The 20,022-nt window shown below is 50.4% G+C and overlaps 6 protein-coding genes and 1 non-coding gene across 7 annotated transcripts; 5 read left to right on the plus strand and 2 right to left on the minus strand.

The window, feature by feature from the left end:
- Window positions 1-464: 464 nt before the first annotated feature.
- Window positions 465-890, plus strand: G6M90_00g108350 (uncharacterized protein; the record flags this gene model as incomplete). The annotated part of the gene is made up of 1 exon (XM_014688525.1): window positions 465-890. The coding sequence occupies one exon, from the start codon at window positions 465-467 to the stop codon at window positions 888-890; it is 426 nt and encodes a 141-aa protein (XP_014544011.1).
- Window positions 891-2,141: 1,251 nt separating this feature from the next.
- G6M90_00g108360 (40S ribosomal protein uS12) lies at window positions 2,142-2,639 on the minus strand (the record flags this gene model as incomplete). The annotated part of the gene is made up of 2 exons (XM_014688524.1): window positions 2,142-2,320; window positions 2,384-2,639. The coding sequence occupies 2 exons, from the start codon at window positions 2,637-2,639 to the stop codon at window positions 2,142-2,144; spliced, it is 435 nt and encodes a 144-aa protein (XP_014544010.1).
- Window positions 2,640-3,626: 987 nt separating this feature from the next.
- Window positions 3,627-4,133, plus strand: G6M90_00g108370 (uncharacterized protein; the record flags this gene model as incomplete). Its single annotated transcript, XM_014688523.1, has 1 exon — window positions 3,627-4,133. The coding sequence occupies one exon, from the start codon at window positions 3,627-3,629 to the stop codon at window positions 4,131-4,133; it is 507 nt and encodes a 168-aa protein (XP_014544009.1).
- A 699-nt stretch (window positions 4,134-4,832) lies between these two features.
- G6M90_00g108380 (uncharacterized protein) lies at window positions 4,833-5,639 on the plus strand (the record flags this gene model as incomplete). The annotated part of the gene is made up of 1 exon (XM_014688522.1): window positions 4,833-5,639. One exon carries the CDS (start codon window positions 4,833-4,835, stop codon window positions 5,637-5,639), a length of 807 nt encoding a protein of 268 aa, XP_014544008.1.
- Window positions 5,640-5,727: 88 nt separating this feature from the next.
- On the plus strand, window positions 5,728-5,843 carry G6M90_rRNA00000024. Its single transcript, XR_010715695.1, has one exon. It is a non-coding gene; the product is annotated as a 5S ribosomal RNA (ribosomal RNA).
- A 2,495-nt stretch (window positions 5,844-8,338) lies between these two features.
- On the minus strand, window positions 8,339-13,116 carry HET-E1_14 (Vegetative incompatibility protein HET-E-1; the record flags this gene model as incomplete). Its single annotated transcript, XM_066131751.1, has 3 exons — window positions 8,339-10,630; window positions 10,690-12,576; window positions 12,628-13,116. The coding sequence occupies 3 exons, from the start codon at window positions 13,114-13,116 to the stop codon at window positions 8,339-8,341; spliced, it is 4,668 nt and encodes a 1,555-aa protein (XP_065987784.1).
- Window positions 13,117-18,241: 5,125 nt separating this feature from the next.
- bdhA ((R,R)-butanediol dehydrogenase) lies at window positions 18,242-19,536 on the plus strand (the record flags this gene model as incomplete). The annotated part of the gene is made up of 3 exons (XM_014688520.1): window positions 18,242-19,215; window positions 19,267-19,319; window positions 19,391-19,536. 3 exons carry the CDS (start codon window positions 18,242-18,244, stop codon window positions 19,534-19,536), a joined length of 1,173 nt encoding a protein of 390 aa, XP_014544006.1.
- Between the last annotated feature and the right edge of the window lie 486 nt (window positions 19,537-20,022).

Consider the following 20,022-nt stretch of genomic DNA (forward strand, 5'->3'; position numbering starts at 1 on the left):
CGATGCGGTTCGACAACCTCCCGCGTCAGTGCGCCGTATAGCAGCCACCGCTTCAGCCCAAGTCGTGTTCAAAGCGTAACTTTTGCGCGCCCACCTGCGCTGAAGAGAGCCGCCGCTAATGTTCCAAGTTCCGGTTGCTCGCGTTCAACACCGTTGCACATGGCAAACCGGCATGGCTGTGCGCAAGTCCGCCGGGCCCTGCGACCATGTCGCCATGCCGCGGCCGCCAGTGCCCTCCTCCCAGCACAACCATCTCGACATGTATAAAGGCGTTTCCACGCCCCGTCCGTAGTCTTCTAGTCTCTTGGCCTCACAGCAACTTCACTCTTTTGCCTACTCTCCTAGTTCTCTCCGAGCAAGCCTCCACGTTCACTCTGCATAATTCTCTTCGGCCCCATACTTTAATTCACAACTCTTGTTCCGGCAACACACCATCGTTTTATATTTTCAAACAACTAGTCAACATGAGATTCGCCGGCTCTGCTCTCGTCGCCGCCACGCTGGCCCTCTCCGCCGCCGCCGCGCCCCTGCCGCAAAACGCCAACGGCCTCACGTCCCTCCTGTCCAACATCCCCATCATCGGGACCTTCCTCGGCGGAGCTGGCGGCGCCGCTGGCTCTGCTAGCCCTGCCGGTTCCACCAACAACACCGGCGCCGGTGCCGGTGCCAACCCCCTTGCCACTGTGCAGGAGCACCTCCCGGCCCCCGGCAGCGGCATCGAGGGCATCCTGTCCAGCGGCCAGATCCTCGGCGACCACATCAAGTACACGTCGAACCCGCCCAGCGCGCTCGAGCCCATTCCCGCCGCGCAGAACAGCCCTCCCCGCGAGATTCACCGACAGGCGCACGCTGCCCTTGTCCCTGCGTCGCAGAGGCCCGCTAGCTCCTAAAGACGGAGCTGCTTGAGCGGTTGGTGCTTGGTTGACATTGACTGCTTGGTTTGCTGATGGGGAGGGGGGATTGTCGGCTGCACAAGATTCTGGGATAATGGACATCTTATGTTCACTTGTACGATGATAATGTGTAGTTGGTTCAAATACACTTAATAAACTCGCTTGGCTGAGTTCTACTTTACTTTGACTCTTTGTAAAAACGTGGCTGTGAATACGATGAGAGTAGGTTGCCGTGACTTTGTTCAAAATTCTGGGGAAAGTTGTACCGAAAAAGAGGACTGGGTTTTCATGGGCGATTTTTACGACACCGTTTCCGTTCTCCGAGAGCACTGACTGCGTTCGCCTGAGGAATGGGATTTTTGGCATTGGGATGTAGAGTGCTGGTGGTGGGAATGGAAGCATTTTCCTGGCGAATATCTGACCTGAGTTGGATTTATTATCGCAGGTGGGTAATAAGTGTTTATTCCTTGTTTGCAAGTGAACATGGTCGATGAGCTGGCGATATGGAGTGGAATTTATAGTAGTGACGGTGAGATGAAGCGTGTGAGATGCGGCTACGGGCTCGCGTGTAGCTGCAGTAGATATGCTGAAGCAGTTTTTCTCTCAGAACATCATCCTTGTGCGGCGCAAAGCGTATTCCGGGAATTTATCTGTGCTTTTCATAAGACACTCCATCTGCTTACCCGTGAGGAGACGTGGGAGATTGTCACAGAAGAACGTGCGAATTGCGAAGCAATTACCTGTCAGACGGTAGTGAGAGAAGATCTAAAAAGACATTACAAGCTGGATCGGGGAAACTTCTATTGCTGGCCCTTTTGTTCCATGGCTCGTCGATGACTGGCAGTAAGCCCCTTTATATTGCATATAGGGCATTAGGGAGCTATTGACAGCACGACAGAGGTCTGAACCAATAGTTGGAGGTAATCTACGTGGCAGAGCACGTGTATTATCCTTTTACATAACCCGCCTTGAACGTCTGCTCATTGACAGGCTCATGGTAAAGGCATTGACAGTTGCTCATTGTCATTCACACCATTGATAGATACTGTCTGCGCATCATCCACAAAAGCCGCAGATTCACATCGGGCACCTGTATGCGTGTCCGGCACCATGACCATCTGTCTTTATCACATGGTACACCTGATCAACTCGGCGACACACATCACACTAGGTACACCGAGCCAACAATCCCAAGCTGCACCTCTCGGCGCTGTACTTGCAATAGCCAAGCCGTATAATCCGACCCGCCTAAGAACGCGGCTTCTCCTTCTTCTCCCTCCAAAGCGAAAGCAAACTCACCCCCGAAACCTTCACCACCTTGAACCGCACACCCGGGATATCCCCTATAGCCCGGCCCTTGCGCCCAAACCCCGCCAGCAGCACCTCGTCATTCTCGTCGATATAGTTGAGGCACCCATCGTTGGGCACTATACAACCCGTCAGCCAGCCTTCTTCACCACACACTAGTAGACCCGGGGGGCCCAACGCACCAAAGGCAGTCACCTTCTTCCCGTTCTTGATGAGCTGCACGCGGACGCACTTCCTGATGGCCGAGTTGGGCTGCTTCGCCTCGACGCCCACCTTTTCCAGCACGATGCCCTTGGCGTGGGAGGCGCCGCCGAAGGGCGAGGAGCGGAAGCGCGACCCGAGCGCGCGGTGGCGGTAGTGCTTGTCGGCCCAGTTCTGCTCCTTTTGGTTGAGGCGCAGCTTGCGGGCGGCCTGGATGCCTCGGGGGCCTCGTGTCATTGTGGGAGGGGGACAAGACGGCCGTTTGGGGTACGAACTACAGGCGGAAGGGGGAAGAAGAGGAAGAAGAGAGATGTGAGGGCATGGCGAGTTTATAACATTTCAGTCGGCGGCGTGTGAGGGTGGTCTTGGGATGAGAAGATGGCAACATGTTGTGGCGCACTGCTGGCCGGATGTTGGATAGAGTTGTGCTTTGCGGATTGGAGTGGCCGGCTGTTGGTCCAATTGCTGTTTTGTGCTACCCATAGAACTGAGGATGGTGTTGTATTTCCGGGATGCTGCGTGGGTTTTTATTCGCTGGCATGGGTGCCGTAGAGCGTGGCCGAGAAGTAACTCTTGGGACGGTGTGGCCAGAGCTGTATAAAGAAATATTTGAAGCTAGGGGTTCTTGCAGGGATGGTCGTGATGTCTGGTGGTATTGCGCGTGGAAATATCAGGGTTGTTGCCCTGTCTTATGCTCGTGGCGGAGCGAGGAATTTGGAGCTGATGCATGCGGCTTTTGTGTGTGGCAAGTACCATCTACGGCGAAATGTGAGTGATGGTAGTATCAAGGCCATAAGATTACTTCAACCGTTGTTGAAAAGAAGAGGCCAATTTTTGGTGTTTTGACGATACCTGCAAGCGCGAGATCGGAGGGTCTACGAGACGCTGGCTGCCGGCACCGTGGAGCATTGCAACTATATGGGCAACTGCATAACACTAGTATTGTTCCGCTCGCAGTTCTGCAGCATTAATTGTATTGATCATGTCTACATGTGAAGTTGACTCAGCCATTCCGGACACCAGATGAAACGCCACGCCCTGCCGGAGACGCGGCGTGGGTCTGTATCAGTCACACGGCCGAGATCGCCCAAATATAGATTGTCATGACTACAAGTAGCGCCGCGCTACGGAGTATCAGACATCTTGTTCTATCAACCCGGTGTTCAAGTACTACGTATCTACACACCAGAGCAAGTCCGCCCAGCGTTGTACAAGGATTTCACCATGTCTTTACCCTCGGAGCCACGGAATTGGACCAAAGATGGCTTCTTGATATCAACCGACAAAAGTCTCATCTCTGTCAAGGCCCTCAACGCAGTGTTTGCCCAAGAATTCCTGTACTGGGCAGCGGCCATGCCCGATGAAATACTCCAGACTATGGTCGATGCATCGTTTTGCTTTGGGCTGTACAAGATGCGCCAAGAAAACCCCGATTCGCTTCAACAAATTGGATTCGCGCGCCTTGCTACCGACTACGTCACATTCGCATACCTGACAGATGTATACGTGCTTCCCGAGTATCAAGGCCTCGGGCTGGGCGGGTGGATCATTGATTGCATAGACGAGGTTATGGATCCATTGCCGTACTTGAGGTGGTTTACGCTGCGGACGGCGGTGCCAAAGAGCAAAGAGGCGTATGAGAAGAGATTGGGCATGAGTGTGCTGGACCAGGGAGACGTGACCAAGGGGGCCGTGATGATGGGGAAGAAGGGCAGGGGCAACTATGTTTAGGCGTGAAGGTTGAATGTCGCTGCATCTGTCTGAGAATTGGTGCCTTTTTTGAAGGCGTCGTCAGGCTTGTCGATGGACTCTGGTGCTATCGCGGACGGTAGAACTCGGCGACTGCCTACCGCAATTATTAAAAGCGAAGTGTGTGTTTAATTATATTACATGTCCGAACAAAAATAAATAAATTGGCCAGGGTACCAAGGACCAGCGTGGTTCCCCAGCAAGAACTTTTGGCCGGCGGCTATTGACGCTTTTAGATACACAGGTATACTTGACATGTCACTGCACATGTGGTGTACTTGACCAAGCAAGAGCAGGATCATGTGAAGTCTGGTCGTTGGCGCTACATATGTCCCAGGCCTAGAGCACCAGACCTGACTGCCGCTGCCATGAGGATCAATTCAGGGGCCTCCGCTCTAAGCCCACGTTAGCGTGCCCCAGGAGCCGCCCGGTTTTCCGCAATCCATAGTGCTGGTTGGTATCAATGTCCGTATGGCTTCAAGTGCTACTTTGGCCCGCGTCTAGAGGTCGAGGCCCAGAGCCTAGCCGCCTGCATCTGCAGCAACGACGAGGCCAAGCCACAGACTCGAGTCCAGCGCCCAGGGGCCGGAACGACACCAATTGTCGCAAACCACCTCGCCCGGGCTCCCTTACACCTGCTACAATACCTCGACATAACATCAACGACTACCAGAGGCCACAATGCCAACGCTGCCCAAGCCAGACGTGGAGGTGCTCTCTCAGCTCATCGACGATGAAGACGGACACTATCGTCTCCGCATCGGCCACAGAGTCCACTACCTCACAATCCCCTCGGGCGTATACGACGACGACACCATGTGCCGGCCCTATCTACTCATCCCGGCGCTGCCAGCCCTTCCCGACTCGCCATGGACCACCATGACCATCTCGCGGGACGCAAATGGCTCTCTCGTGTCCACCGTGTCCACGAACCCGCTGCCCGAAATCCGGACGGCCTGGCACGACCAACGCGTCGATGTCTTGAGCCTGGGGAGGAGGAAGCGCTTCCGCTCGGGGGTGCACGAGGTCGCGTTCAACGGCGCGCCTGCCATTGTCAAAATTGCCTGCTTCGAATGGGACGTGCCTCGGATCGAGCGCGAGACGTGGGCGTACTCCGTCATTGCGCGTCACCGCCGCCAGCATCCCGAGGAGCCTCCCATTGCACCCGACTTCATCGCCCATGTGACCGAGAACGGCAGGATCATGGGTCTCCTGCTGCAAAAGGTTGACGGCGAGCCCGCCTGCCCCGACGACTTGCCCGGCTGTGAGGCCCTGGTTCGTCGGCTGCACGGCCTAGGCTTGATTCACGGCGACGTGAATCGCTACAACTTCCTGGTTGACCGCGCCTCCGAGGGGGCAGGCGCGCGTCTGGTTGATTTCGAGCATGTAGAGGGTTTTGACGACGAGCGGGCCAGACAGGAATTGTCATCGTTGCCGGCAGAGCTAGCTGAAGAGACGGGACGGGGATCGACTGTTTTGCTGCAATGAGATTATGAAACCCGGAAGAAGGATTGTAACTACCAGATGGGCCTACTTGTCTGCATATGTACTAGTTTAGCTCTAGCGTTTACCACATACGACCACAGCCGCCAGTTGAACTCACGATCCCGTCCGATCTCGTACGATAACCTGGCGAGCGCTGGATTAGTAGTTGGGTCGGTGACGACCAGCGAATACCCAGTGTTGTATGTTTACTTTTTGCCACCTTGAAGCCTATAACAAACAGGTTGCTATTGTACTTTTGTCATGTCAATATAGTCAAGTCCACCAGACTCGATTAGTGGGTGAATACCCAGGTATATGTAGAGATGACATAGGCCGGTCCATGTATCCTTAGCTGCAACATCGCCAACTCCCTAGTCTTAATTTGAATCCTCGGATTTATTTCTGTTACAAGTTATCAAAGTTGGTGCCTTTAATAAAAGCTGTTAATTTTCCGCTATTTAGTAGTACAAATAGTATCTATACTTAAATGTTCCCATTTCTTGCGGTCTATACTTATTGAAGTCCATTTATTAGGCATAAAGACACCTATTCGGACGTATATGTTTGGGGATTTAGATGTGGACTTGAGAATCAAGTAAAATATTACCGGTGGGTTCCCGCGCTCTCCTATTTTAAGAAGGTAGAAGCGAGATAAAAGATGAATTGTATGACTGCCTCTCTGTTTATCAAGAGCAAAGACGCTCTGTTGATAGCGTAGGGTCTTAAATCTAAAGATGGACCGTGAGCCAAAGAACCATGCGAAACCATCCCGCATCTCTAGCTCAAAAAGGAATGTCCATAAACGCCCCTGGAGGACTAAACGGCTGCTTTCAATTATGCCATGCGGGTTTGTGCTTGCATATTGGCATCTTGCTTCTCTTACTTGGACAGAATTCTCCGAGTTACCCAAATCTACTTGCACGCTTCGGGCTTGCGACGCACTGGCCCATGACCAGCTTGGGAAGATGTCATGTCTAGATTAACAACATCTCCATAGTATGGCTGTTGCCCAAGCAGGATAGTGCAGCCATCGTCAATCAAACCAAACGGAGTTGTAACGTAGAGGGCAGAAAAAGAGGTCTGGTAACGTCGCGACGGACCTTTTCGGCGACCCTGATTGTGAACTGCCCAGCACGATGCGTTGCGGCCGCGCCATAGCCCATTGAAGGAATACACTAACGCCCTTACTCGATTACGCAGTCGCTCTTTTATTTTCCCGATATAGCTCTGCCTCCAGCGCGATACAATGTGCGGCATCTCTGCGATTTTGGTACGGCCTCCTCGTGCTGCCTCTCCCCCGCGTCCGTCGAGACCCATGCCAAGCAGCCGATGCAGCTTCGTCTGCTCAAGGAGAAAGGCGCTGGGAACTCGACGCGGGTCTGAATTGGGGGACAAACATGCTGACTTTTTTCTTCTCCCTAGCTGGGCGATTCGAGAGCCAACAGCCGCCGTCGATCTGCACGAGCCGTGGTTTTACCTCCAACATGTTCGTGTCTCGGCCGCCGTGGCAAAGGGCACACCGCCAATCGCCTTGGATGGATGATGGCATGAGCAATATCTTGGATAGGATGCCGCTGGCATTGCTGTTTGCCAGGGAGGCAGAGTATATCAGTGCAGGGGGCTAGGAATGGCGGCAAAGGTTTTGGACGAATCCAAACGCAGAGGTCGGCGTCTTTTGCGGCAAGTACAGGACGCCCGTGCCCAGCGAGTACTTTGAGCGCATTTCGAGCCGGTCGCAAGAAACGAGAAAGAGGAAAAGCGCCGGCGGGCCAGACGAGGCACGCGAGGCCTTTGTTATTGCTAGCAGCGGCCTGTGAATGTGTCGGCTGGAAGTGATCCGCCGTACCTGGAATACCAGGAAGATGTCAGGTAGGCGTTTCTTTTTAAGGATCATGATAGGGGTTGGTCGTTGATACTTGTTTGCAGCCTTTATAATTTTGCCAGTCGGCCGTAGGGTGTGACTCGATAGAGGAGATGGCGTGCAAACGTTGGATGAACAGTTGGGGCAAGGACTCGTTTGGTCGGAAAAGTGCCTGGTGTAGAGAAAAGTTTGTTCAGTAGAGTGAAAATGAAAAGTTAGTAGACTTGGATACAAAATGAGGAATAATGTTAGGATAGTATATTGCACCAGACTTGTTGGACGGCTTGAAGTTCGCCCAGTGGATGCCTTGCCCGGTGTCGAGTACTTGGCTCTGTGGCAAAGATGTGGCGAATGAAAGGCGAAATACTGCATTCTTTAATTTTTGTCGCCTGCTTGAGTGTCTTGAGTGTGAGTTCTATAAACGCAAGAAGTCAGTCAGGGCCTTCTGCTCCAGATCCCGTGATTATAGCTCTTGCGTAGCTGCGTCATGGTGGTTCAATTCTCAGATAGATGAAACGATTTATAAGTTGTGGAATCCTACTGACTTTTATGGTTAAGTATGTAATATATTACTCGTGTTGCTCGTCGTGACGAGATGCCTTATTACACTATGTATTGTTAGGACGCACAGGTTGAGCTCTGAAGATTGGGGCTCCATCGTTGAAAAACGGACAGCCTGCCCTAGGATGAGAGAATTCCAGTACTTACGATACCTCCGCGTTCCTATTCTATGCCGACTCGTGGACTCTTCGGTGAAGGAGTTGATAGGCCGAACAGGGGACGATGCTGGGCCTTTTAGACTCAAACGAGATGACATCTTGAAATTATAACTGGAACCTACTCAAAAAAAACTAGAAATATCCTCGGGAAAGGTGATACATAACAGAAAACCTCCTGGACAGGCTATAGCAATTTGGTTCCTACTGATTGAATGGTTGCGGCAGTCCGGAGGCAGCCAAAGAATCCTCTTCCCATCCTTGAAAACCCAGTCAGTTGACGACCCGTATCCTTGAAACCTGACCCCATTTGGATCCTCAGAATCACCTGAATCAAACTGCGTGAGATCAATTTTACCCAAGTTTGTAAAGAGCTGTGTATGGTCATCCCGATTGCAGGCAATTCTTTCTAGTGGAGGTGTCCCCATTGTCTTGACAATGTGGCCGGAGGGGACTTCCATGATCATTAGACGAGCATTGCTGTCACTTGATAAAATTTGAGTGCTGCCTCCGATACTCCTCATATCCATTGTCATCTGGTGAGTGTATGGAGGTGACAGTAGTGGAATTTGGTTGATCAGCTGCCCAGTGTCAACATCCCACAGGTAAATAACATTAGCATACCAGGAACCCGCGGCAACCCAAGTACCAAACAAGGCGATGCAGGTAGTGCCTATCACGAATTTGTCGCACTCACATGTCGTCTTTAGTTGAAATGTGCTATTATGACCCGCAATGATTAGGGATTTCCTTTTTAGCGCTTGCGAATTGCTTTCTTTGACGTCAAATACTTTCAGTTGCTCTGTGGTCGACGCAGCGAGAAGTCCATCGTTTCTAGAAAATTCCAGGCAATAATCTGGAAGACTGTTGTACTCGAATGCATTGATTTCCATAGAGCACGCTCTTTTGAGATCCCAAATTCCCACCTTTCCCTTTATTGTGGAAAATGCAAATTTTGTGCTGTCCCATGAAAATTTGAGTGCCATCACTCGTTCATCCCCGAGACGTCTCTCGAAACGTCCAGAGCTTGACCACAGACTAACTTTTGATTTATCGGATACTGTAGCGATCCATTTGTTGTCCTGAGAAAGGTTCACCTTGCATATTTTGCGCCTCTCATATTGTTCGCCCTCAACACGTCTCCTATGTGGAACTTCGAGCGGCCAGATTTGAGTGTGCAGACTCATATCCATTCTAGCCGAAGGCGTATGCATACCACATGATGCCAAATACTTGGTATCAGGGGAAAATACCAATGACGAAACGTCGCGCGAGTGGCTCTCAAATCGAAAAGTCCACATACGCAAAACTGTGTTCCAAACCCATATCTCACCATTTGGTCTTGATACGGCAAGCAACCTGTCATCATCAGAAAACGCCATAGAGCCACTGAAAGGCGATTTGATAATCTCCAAGCGTTCATGTCCAGAGGTATCCAAAATGTGTAAATTCATGTCAACCCCGAAAACAGCGACGATCCTCTCGCTTGGGGAAATCACAACCTTTCTATCACTGAAGGACACTAGTCCATCCATCATCTTAACTGCTTCCCTAGTTCCAATATTCCACTGATATAATTCACCTCTATTTAGTATTAAAATTAGCTTCGACGAATCATAAGGGAATGGCACTAGCTCATCTATGTCAAATCCTGTCTGCAGCTCGTAGCACCTCTCTCCCGTTTGTGTCTCCAGGATTTGGATACTCTTATTGATGAACGGAATCGCAATCATTGTGCTATTTCCGAGAAATTTGGGATCTTGGCTATCAGCAGTTTCTGATTCAAGCGTAATTCGTGAGACGAGCTCGCCTTGCTCCGTATCCCATATTCTGATGCAATTTTCCCATACTCCGGCCAACATCTTCGAGTCATAAGAGAAGTCCAAGCCGTTCAAATTAGCGGGTTCATAAGGCAGCTCAATCCACGTTTCATTTAAAACGTCAAAAAGCCTTAAACATCTATTCCTTACACGCGAATTATCACCTATAGTAGCCGAAACAAACTTTGTAATATCTCTTGATTCTCTGGTGGTCCGTGGAACGTCCGCTTCGACGTCGAAATTGCGGATACGAGCACCTGTAATTGTGTCCATAATCCCGATGGACTCATTATCCGAGGCAAGGAGCCGAGTTCCATTCTGACTGTATGCCAACCGTGGCAAATCGCCAGCTGAAACCTTTTCTATCATAAGAAGGCATGAGGGCCACTGAGAAATATCATGATTAGAAGACGTTACGGTTGCCCATTGAGGATATTGGTGATTGAAATATTTTCTTATTTGACTTGTTGAAGGACTGAAAATCATTCCAGACGCGTAAACCTGCAACGGGGCCGTAGCTATGGGCTCTCTGAAGCGGAGAAAGAACCTATAGGCGTCCCAAAGAAATTCGGACAATTCATCCATCTGATACTTGACCTAGAAGCTATTAGCCTTCGTGAAGAAGCGATATGCATAAGAATGACTGTTAGGCCTACAGCAAAGTTTCTCATCTTATAGAGCATCATGGCACCCTCTGATAACACGCCCAAAAGACTTAGAGCCTCAATCCAATGAAGAAGATGTTTAGAAAGGAAGCTTAATATCTGACCCTGCAATTCTCCGGCCTCAGAAGAACTTATTTCCGTCCAGGTATGGGTATCAAGGTGGATGCCCCAGAAGGTGCAAGCATATGAAATAGATTCCAAGCGGTCGAACTTGGGCCGGTCTCCTTTGGCTGCTCCCGGATGCCTCAACCGCCACATGTCGCGGTGAAGAACATTCCTCATGAAGCAAATACTTTGAGTGAATATGCTTTGGTCGATTCCACTTTGAGGCAGCGTGTCCCTCGCATGCTCTTCGAGAAATTGCTTGGCAGAGTAATGAATAAAACTAACTGTATCTGATGTAGAAGATACTCGTAAAAGGTTTCCGCATCCTTCAATCCATGTCTTCCAATCCAGAAGGCCGGTTCCTGCCGGTACCAATGGAGATTCGGGACTTAGAAACATTGCAAATTCGTTAACGGTAAGAGGGCGGTGAGCGACGAGGCAAAGGCTAAGAACATACTTGAATATGTCCGCTTCTGGGCTGTTAAAAACCGTTGCAAGCATCCTCCCATAGAGAGCATGCATACCCGCGGGCAAACGGCTCAATATCTGGGGCGCAGACGTGAAGCATCGACGATTTTTCAACTCTGCGAAAGCCAAGGCAACCCAAAGAAAGGTGCCGTCGGCGCGTTTAATGAGTTCGTTCTGCAGCCCTTTCATTTCTTTTTTGGTTGGTTTCAGGTTCCAATGCTCGGCTAATTCCTTTATCTTTGACCGAACGAATCTCTCGACGGCTCCGGAAACTGACGTCTGGACGTCTTCTAGTGACAGCCTCACGCAATTAGGATAGCTTCGAAGTTTTCTTTCCACGGATAAAGTGCCAGTACGACTCGACACCACCCATTTGATGTTGGGGTATTCTGTGACCAATTCCAGAACATGGACGATATCTTGGCCGCACTCATCAAGACCATCAATGCATATGATGGCGCCCTTTAGACCTTCATCACTTAAAATGGATCTAAGTGTGTCCCGAGCAGCAATGGCGACGCCACTGCCAACGCCTTTGAAGGCATTTTGGTTCTTGTCCAGACTTTTCCGGAGTGTATCAAGGTGTTTGTCAGATTCAAAGGCAATTGCCCCAATAAGACCCCTCAACGCAGCCGTCTTGGACAATTCTGATTCCGAGTTTCTAGCCTCGCAGAAGTAGTAGAATACTCTTCTTGTCTTGTCAGGAGAGGACTTGAGACGTTCAATAACGTCACATAGAAGCATCGTCTTGCCCTTTCCAGCATCGCCGGTGATCCAAAAGATCTGTTGCTCCGGTTTATCAAGAAACGTTTGGAACTCGTCGCTGTGAAATAGCCACCTGGAACATTCCATATTGAGGCCGCCCTTGTCCATTTTCATTCTCTCGAGTTGGATCTGGGGATCGGGAACATCGGAACCAAGAGCATCACGGCATTCCCGGTTCCGAGCATCGCGCTTTTCCTGGCTCTCCTTCATCTGTGTATAGTCACTGATGCACTGGGTGACTTGCTGTTCAGCCTGCTGGATTTCCGACAGCTGGCCAGCCCAGTCTTTCCATTTGAGCATGTCTTGAAGCCAGCCGAGAGCCCGATTCCTTTGAAGCATAAGAACCGAGTCTACTTCATACAATAGAAATTGCTGGTAAAGATCGACAATAAAAAGCCTGAGGTTTTGCCCCAGCCCTCTCATGGAATCGATATCCTGGAGCAAGAAGTCGGATAGCTCCCAGTACCATGCTAGTTTCTTTTGCACATACACGAGGCCTTGTCGGTTCGCTCTTCGCTCCGATGCTGGATTCGCGACGAGCTTGAACTGTTAGCATCTCTCGTAGTTGCTTTTAATCAATGACCAACTTACCACGAGGACCAGACCTAGCGCTGCGATTGCAGGGCCTGCTTGAGGGACGGACTCGAGAGGTCCTTTGATCAACTCGGTGATACTTTGGGCGATGCGAGCCACGTTCTCGATTGTGCCGAGGTGTTTATCTAGCTTTTCTGTTTTTTCCACTTGGGACCGAACAAATCTTCTCATTAGATTCCAAACGTCCTCGGAGCGTACCACCTCCTTGCTTTGTGAAGAAGTTGAAGAAGTAGAGGCAGAGCTCTTCCTCATTATTGCTTCGAACTTTTCCATCGTTTTTTTGTTGTCGTCTTTTAGGCCTTTGTAGGCATCATTCCAGACTTTTAGCTGAATAGATGATGCAGATAGCTGGTCCGACGTATCGTTTGCTTTGGTTTGGAGTGGCTCTGACGAACCGTCGATGGGCTCACAGGACTCCCCCGAGACCAGGTCCTTCCCATGCGTTGGAGAATCATCTTGCTCTCCGCTAGAGGTTTTAGGAGGCATGGCGACGGGCTAGCAGCACTTCAGTACAAGCTCTCGTAGTACGGAGTATTAGGTTCGTGTTTTCGTCTTCCCAAAGAATAGAACCGAGGTTAGGAGAAGGCAGATTTGGTTGTGGCTGGGAACGTTGGGATGGGGAGACTACCTACGGTGCTTGGGCAGCAAGGCTTCAAGTCGCACAATTGACTAATAATTGCATAAGAAGTCAGACAAAAGTGCCACCCCAGTAATTTGGGCGGAACATGCAACCTTTTGGCTGTAAACTACGTGCCGATGCCAACTCTTGCAGGACACATATGCACCTCAGATGCCGTGTTACCTGTTCTCTCCAATAGTGACGGAATGTGCTATCGCTGTTACACTTACTCACGAGCTCGGCGGTTAAAAGCTTCAGCTGAGCGAGTTTTGATAGCCATAAAATATTCGTATACGGAGTTCCACACTACATCTGTTGTTTTAAATCGAGTATATAATTATTTCCTTCCACGGTGCGGATTAACTGCCCCCTGTCATACAGCAGTAACGTAACATTGCGGAACGGACCGTCCCTTAAACCTGACAATAGTTACACAAGGGCTCAAGACCTAGTTGAGCCCTTAGACTTGTAGCTTACGGCTGATGAGACAAGACCTCATCGTCTTGAAAGGCCTCGAGAAAGGCGAGGACCTTTGATAACAAAGAATGTTATGAGATGAGTTGAGCTCTTTATTCCAACCCTCTGCTCAGCTGTTGTCACATTCCTGCTGGACAAGAAGCTGTGCATGGGCTCAACACGGACTCAACCCCGGAACTCATGAATTTCAGGGGTAAACTGAGAGTCGCCGAAATATTTTCGAATCCAGAGATGAGCAGTTCCCATCGTATTTTGGAAAGACATACGGACTACGCGTGTTGCTGACGCGGACGACCTGGTGTTACACAGTTTGGCTCAGCAATGGGTCCAACGTCGCACAAAAACCGATCACAAACCAGCAAGAAAGCCTCAGGCATTTCTAATCCTTTCATGTAATCTCGCTCTTGCCCTCCTCTAATTCCTGAGAAACCAAGGGCATTCGACACCCTTCGACGTTATCTTTGAATTGAGTTATTAGCACTCCAAGCCCTTTTATCAAGCCCTTCTCGCACCCGGAGCCCGCAGTTGTCTTTGGACCCCGTTGGTATGAGGTGTAGCAAGGGCTTTATGGGGCTTGGGGCATAATGACCCAATTCAAACATAATATCGAGTGGTGTCAAAGGTCCTTGGTTCTTTAAAGGAGGGTAGGGACGAGTGACCGCTATATACATGAAAGGAACAGCTGTGCCCAGGGTTTGCACTGGGACATGTGCTAAGTCTGTGTAACCTCGAGGAATGTTATCGCCAATGCCGCTTTGTTGGGATTCGAAGTTGTTGGACTTTTCCCGTGTAAAAACAGGGGCTTCGAAGCATCTACCCAGCCACTAAACTATCAATTGATATCTCTTTGAACTTGGAGGGGCTCGTGGAGTACCCATTTCAGGGGTAACAAGCTAATCAGAAGATAGCAGGAAAACAGTACTTTTATTTATATATAACATAAGTAATATAACTTATATTAGTACCCTTATTAGGTATAAAAAGCTATATTATATCTGACATAATATATATTCTTTATTTAGTACTAGCTTTGTAGCTCCCGATGTATAGGGCCATGGGGCCCCCACCAGCCCCTCCAAGTTCAAAGAGATACACAACTCTGAGAGCGCGGAGATATCTGATTTGTCCTGCCAGAACATTAGGAACAGCCACAGTACGAGCAGGGAAATGTCTCTATTTATACCTAGGCAGGCCCATGTGCTAGCACTGGTTCTAAACACCACTGAAAACTGGAGATGAGAGCGAGTAAAAGCAGGCCTTCTCGGATTTCAGTTGATACCTGCATTCAAACAGAGCAAGATATTTTTATTACGCCCAGGTGATTAATTCTTTTGGCACTTGCTTAACTGCCGTCCTGCTTTCATGTCACACGGCTAAGGCCCGTATCAAAGTATCGGACTATAAAGGTTACCCAACAACAAAGAAAGGTATCACGAGAGACCAGAAACAAGCTTTAAGCGAGGGCTGCCTCAGGTATTGGCCCCTTTTAACTTCATATATTTATAAGAACCTCTAGTTCGTCAAGACCACTAAAAAACCAAGAACCTTTAATAACTTAAAGGTAATTATTAAATTAATACTTGAACTAAAATTCTAAGCTGAGTTATTCTGCCCTTGTCACCTTCTTGAGCTTCGCCCACCGCTTCTTGCGCTCGCAGGACGTTTTAAATAAATTTGACTCTTCGACCTATCTTGAAGGATTTTCGCCTTTATACTATTACTCTTGCAAACCATCTGCAATCACCTTTATTCATCAGATTGCCCGGCGTAGGCATGCTTATGGAAAGCGATACATGTCTACTCGTGTGACAAGGGCTAAAGACTTGGAGCAACATGACTCAATTCATCTAATAGCAGTTTTTGGTATCAAAGGTCCTTGGTTTTCCTTAAGGCCTCGTCGACTAACGGGGTCTTTAAATATAATAAGTTAGTAAGGGACTTTGCCCTAGGCCCCGTGACCATAACCCTTGTGTTACCGTGTGACAACTCGTCATCTTTTCCCAATGGCTTCGCGATGACTAACCTTTCTATATTGCCATTTAGAAGACTGTCAAGAGCAAAAGAGTTTGTATTCAATCAGGGTAAAATGTGAGAGAAAGCTTGTGTTTTGATATGCTGTTGAAGAATCTAAGGGTCTGGAAGGATGGCGCTAGTGAAATTTAGTGTGGAAGTTGATTCCATGCTGATTTTGCCGAGCTGATCTGTGACATAGAGGTGACCCATGTTTTGAGTCGACAACTGGTGCCTATTGCCGGTCTTTTTTGTCTAAAGTTTATGTTGTTGCGCAGCATCACAATACTCCAGCGCTGACTTGTGTCCTGAAGGCAAAGTGCGGGCTGGGCAGGTCGGAATGTTATAACACCAGACCCCAATTTTATGCTACTGCTAAAGATGACCAAGCAGTCTGCTGACTGCAAAAGATTGGGCCAGTTGGCTCGTGTCGCCACACCAGACTTTTTCGATGATTTGCAGTTGGCTGGTCATAGCTTCTGTGCTTGATTTGCGATCGGCTCCTGGGCCACAACTGGATCGGTTAGGGTGCGTTGCACCTGCGTGTGCCTGAACCATTGAAGTCCATGTTTCGGATACCGGAAAATACGGGGTCCAGTGAGTGTGAGGCGTGTGTGCATTTCGTCTTGAGCTTGGTGGTAGTACCAGGTCAGGACAGCTCACAAGCTCGGAGCAGTTATGATACGGGGCGTCAAGATATACTTACCTGGCCATATTAGGAGAATTAGGCGGCCCAATTCAATTTATTTTTTTTCATTTCACCTTGACAGCCATCAGAGCAAAGGCAACAAACAGTCATTGACCTGGCATCCTGTACGGGGACTTCGGACCGAGCGCCTGCAGGTAAACCCCCGAATGGACCCCGTGCTCCCTACATGGTGCCAGCTCGTCTCGTCGCAGAAAGAGTTTGAAATCGGAGAGTGGATTCTGCATGGCCCATGTTCTAGAAACCCACGAAACCTTCAGAGGCTGCAACATTGGATGCAAGCTAATCTTGACGAGCGCAAGGCTAGACCAGGACCCCTGTGGGTCTACAAACACGAATAACACTGCTCACATGGCTGACCGAGCATGAATTCGTCAATAGGGACCGTGGAGCTGCTAGCAAAGGATGCATGAGCCTCGTGACCGATATAAAATTGGAGTGTTGCAGATTGTAGCTTCGGTGTTGTCGGCAACGGGGCAAGGGAGTCCAGTCGCCGGCCCAGCACACGCTCGCCGTTGCTCGGGTGAAACAATTGACCCAGCAGAAGGGAATCTGTTCAGAATCTGATGGTCAGCTGACGCCCTGGCATGGATGGTGTTATGTCCGGGAATACCGTGTTGGAGTTGGAACGTGGTCCCGCATGCAGCGCGGCGGAGCAGCTGTGCGCTGCGACCGGAGGCAAAGGAGGGGAGGCGCCAGGGGCACAAGCTTGCGCAATAGGCATTGATCAAGCTTAAGCTCACGATGGAATTTCCCGATGTTGAGAAATTGATGCGACATGCAGCGTTAGCTCCTCGTTTGCAGGCGAAACGAGTCCGACAGACTGTCCCCAACTAGGAAAACCGACGGGCGAACGACGGGTATAACAAGAGTCGCGCCACTGGCATTCCCACTTGGACGTTCTCGGCCCCCATGGGCCAGGCGGGCCAGATGTCGCCTCAAGTTTTGAGGGCGCACGATGCAATGTGGTGCGAGGGCGGGCGGCAGAGTCGAGGGAGGCGCGGGCCAGGCGCGGCAGCTGACGGCGTGGGTTGGCGGACGAGTCGGCTCACCTTCCTGACTTCCTACGCGTCGTGGGCAGCTCCTGCCCGTATTACCCAAACAGGTAACTCGAGCCTTCCCCGGAATCTGCGGGGTAACGCAACTCCCTTGCCACGCCCCAGGTGCCGCGTCCACCGGCGGAGCTTCAATGTTGTCTACTGGGCAGGAGCACAGGAGCTCACCGGGTCCTGCAGCAAACCGCACGTCTCTGCCGTGCTGCACCTGCCCCAAGGCACGGCAGCATCGACGGGTTGACACCTGCAGTGTTTGCCCACCTGTTCCTGCCTGATCATCGCTGACAGTTGACCACTTCGCCTTCTCACAGCTGTCCGCAGCTGTCCGCAGCCACGTACAGCCATTAGTGGCAATAGTCCAGTCTGATCAAGCCCGTTCACGCACCGCTGCCGATGTGGCTGATTACTGGCTCAAGATCAAGCTCCAATATCGACGGATTATCCCAAAATGCAAACCCATGCATCAAACATTGGCAGTGTCCCCACCATCAGACCTGAATCCCCATCTCGTTCCATCTCGACTTGGTCGAATGACCCCTCTGGCTTCGGACTAGGTCTCACCGAGCAGCCTCGTCCCGCGGAGGCACCGTCGCCCTCCACACATGGACATCCTTCAAATAGCCACGCTCTGCCCTGCGTCCATCAACCCGAGGACTTCCTTTCCCTACCATACGATACTACGCTGTTCTGCAAACCAGGCTCGACTGACTGCTCCTCAGAATACATCAGAATCAAGCATTCACAATGGCAACCACGACGGCCACCGCCGACGTGACTCTGGTCGGCACTATTCGTGCCACAGCTGTCTCAGCACCCCCTCCTCAGCAGACCATGAAGGCTGTCCGCTTCCACGGCAAACGTGACATTCGTCTTGACACCATTGCTGCTCCCAAAGTCGGCCCTGGAAAGGTCAAGATTGCTCCCAAGTTCTGCGGCATCTGCGGATCAGACTTGCACGAGTATCTTGGCGGCGCCAACCTGATCCCCAAACCCGAAAACCCACACCCCATCACCAACGAGACTTTCCCCCTTACCCTTGGCCATGAATTTTCTGGCATTGTCGAGGAAGTTGGTGAGGGCGTGGAGTCTGTCAAGCCCGGAGACCGTGTATGTGTTCAGCCCATCATCTACGACGGAGACTGTCGCTCGTGCGTCAGAGGCCTCGTCAACTGCTGTGATCAAAACGGTTTTGTTGGCCTCAGTGGATGGGGCGGTGGCTTATGTGAGACCATGGTTGTTCCCGACTCTTGTGTTAAACAGCTTCCCGACAACGTTTCACTCGAAGAGGGCGCTCTCGTTGAGCCTCTCGCTGTGGGCTGGCATGCCGTCGACATTTCCCCCTTCAAAGAGACTGACAGTGTCTTGATCCTCGGTGCTGGTCCCATTGGCCTGGCCGTCGTACAGGTCTTGGTAGGACGCGGCTGCAAGAACATCATCGTTACTGAAGTCAGCAGCAAACGAAGAGATTTTGCAACCCAGTTCGGAGCACACCACACCATTGACCCCATCAATGAGGATGTGGTAGCAAGAGTGGAGGAACTTACTGGTGGTCTGGGTGCAGACGTTGCTTTTGATGCTGCCGGTGCCCAAGCCGCTCTCGACACTGCGTTTAACGCACTCAAGGCCCGAGGCACCCTGGTCAACATTGCCGTGTGGGAAAAGCGAGCCAACTTGGCCATGAATGGGCTTGTTTTCCGCGAGAGAGGATACATGGGAGTGTAAGTACTCATCCACTGGCACATCGATTCGGCTACTAATGTAGGATACAGTGCTACCTACAGTCTCGGAGACTTTGAGGCGGTCTTGGACGCAATTTCGACTGGTATGTAATCCGCTTTCACCATGATGCGCAGACAGTATTTTTCTCAGAAGGCTAACGTTTGTCTCTATCAGGCAAGATAAAGCCTGCCAGCATGATCACCAAAACCATCAAGCTCGACCAGGTTGTCGAGGAAGGCTTTCACGCCCTCATCAATGATAAAGAAAACCAGGTTAAGATTCTCGTCGACGTTGGTGCTGGACTGTCCACCTCTACATGAACGGATTGCTGGCCAATCACAATGCATGACCTTTTTTGGAAACAAAGACGACGGAACTCAGGTCCCAAACCATGTACAAAAGTATTAGCCTATAGCAATAATTCCCCCTTTAGTTCATATGAAAATTTAATTTATATTCAGGACCATACCCGGCGACTTCTCGTTCTAGTTAGCGATGAAACTTCTGGAAGTTGGATTGTTCAAAACCCTCTCTTTCGGAATTGGGCAGGGTGTTGTCTCATCCTGATTCTCGACCCAAAGAAAGCTGCCGATGCCACAAAGCGTATTGTTGCCGGCCTGGTTCTTTTTACGCACCTAAAACAAGGAAAATGACCGAGGAAATAAATCCTGTCCATAGGTACGAGTCCTACGAACTCTTCACTGGCAACGCTGCCGTCTCCCGCTGCATCATAAGTTCTTCCGTCTCATGCAGCCTCTAGTATATCCAATCAGCCCTACACAGTATGGAAAACTTATCCACTTTCA

This window comes from Metarhizium brunneum, chromosome 7, assembly GCF_013426205.1.
Source record: "Metarhizium brunneum chromosome 7, complete sequence".
Classification (NCBI taxonomy): Eukaryota; Fungi; Ascomycota; class Sordariomycetes; order Hypocreales; family Clavicipitaceae; genus Metarhizium; species Metarhizium brunneum.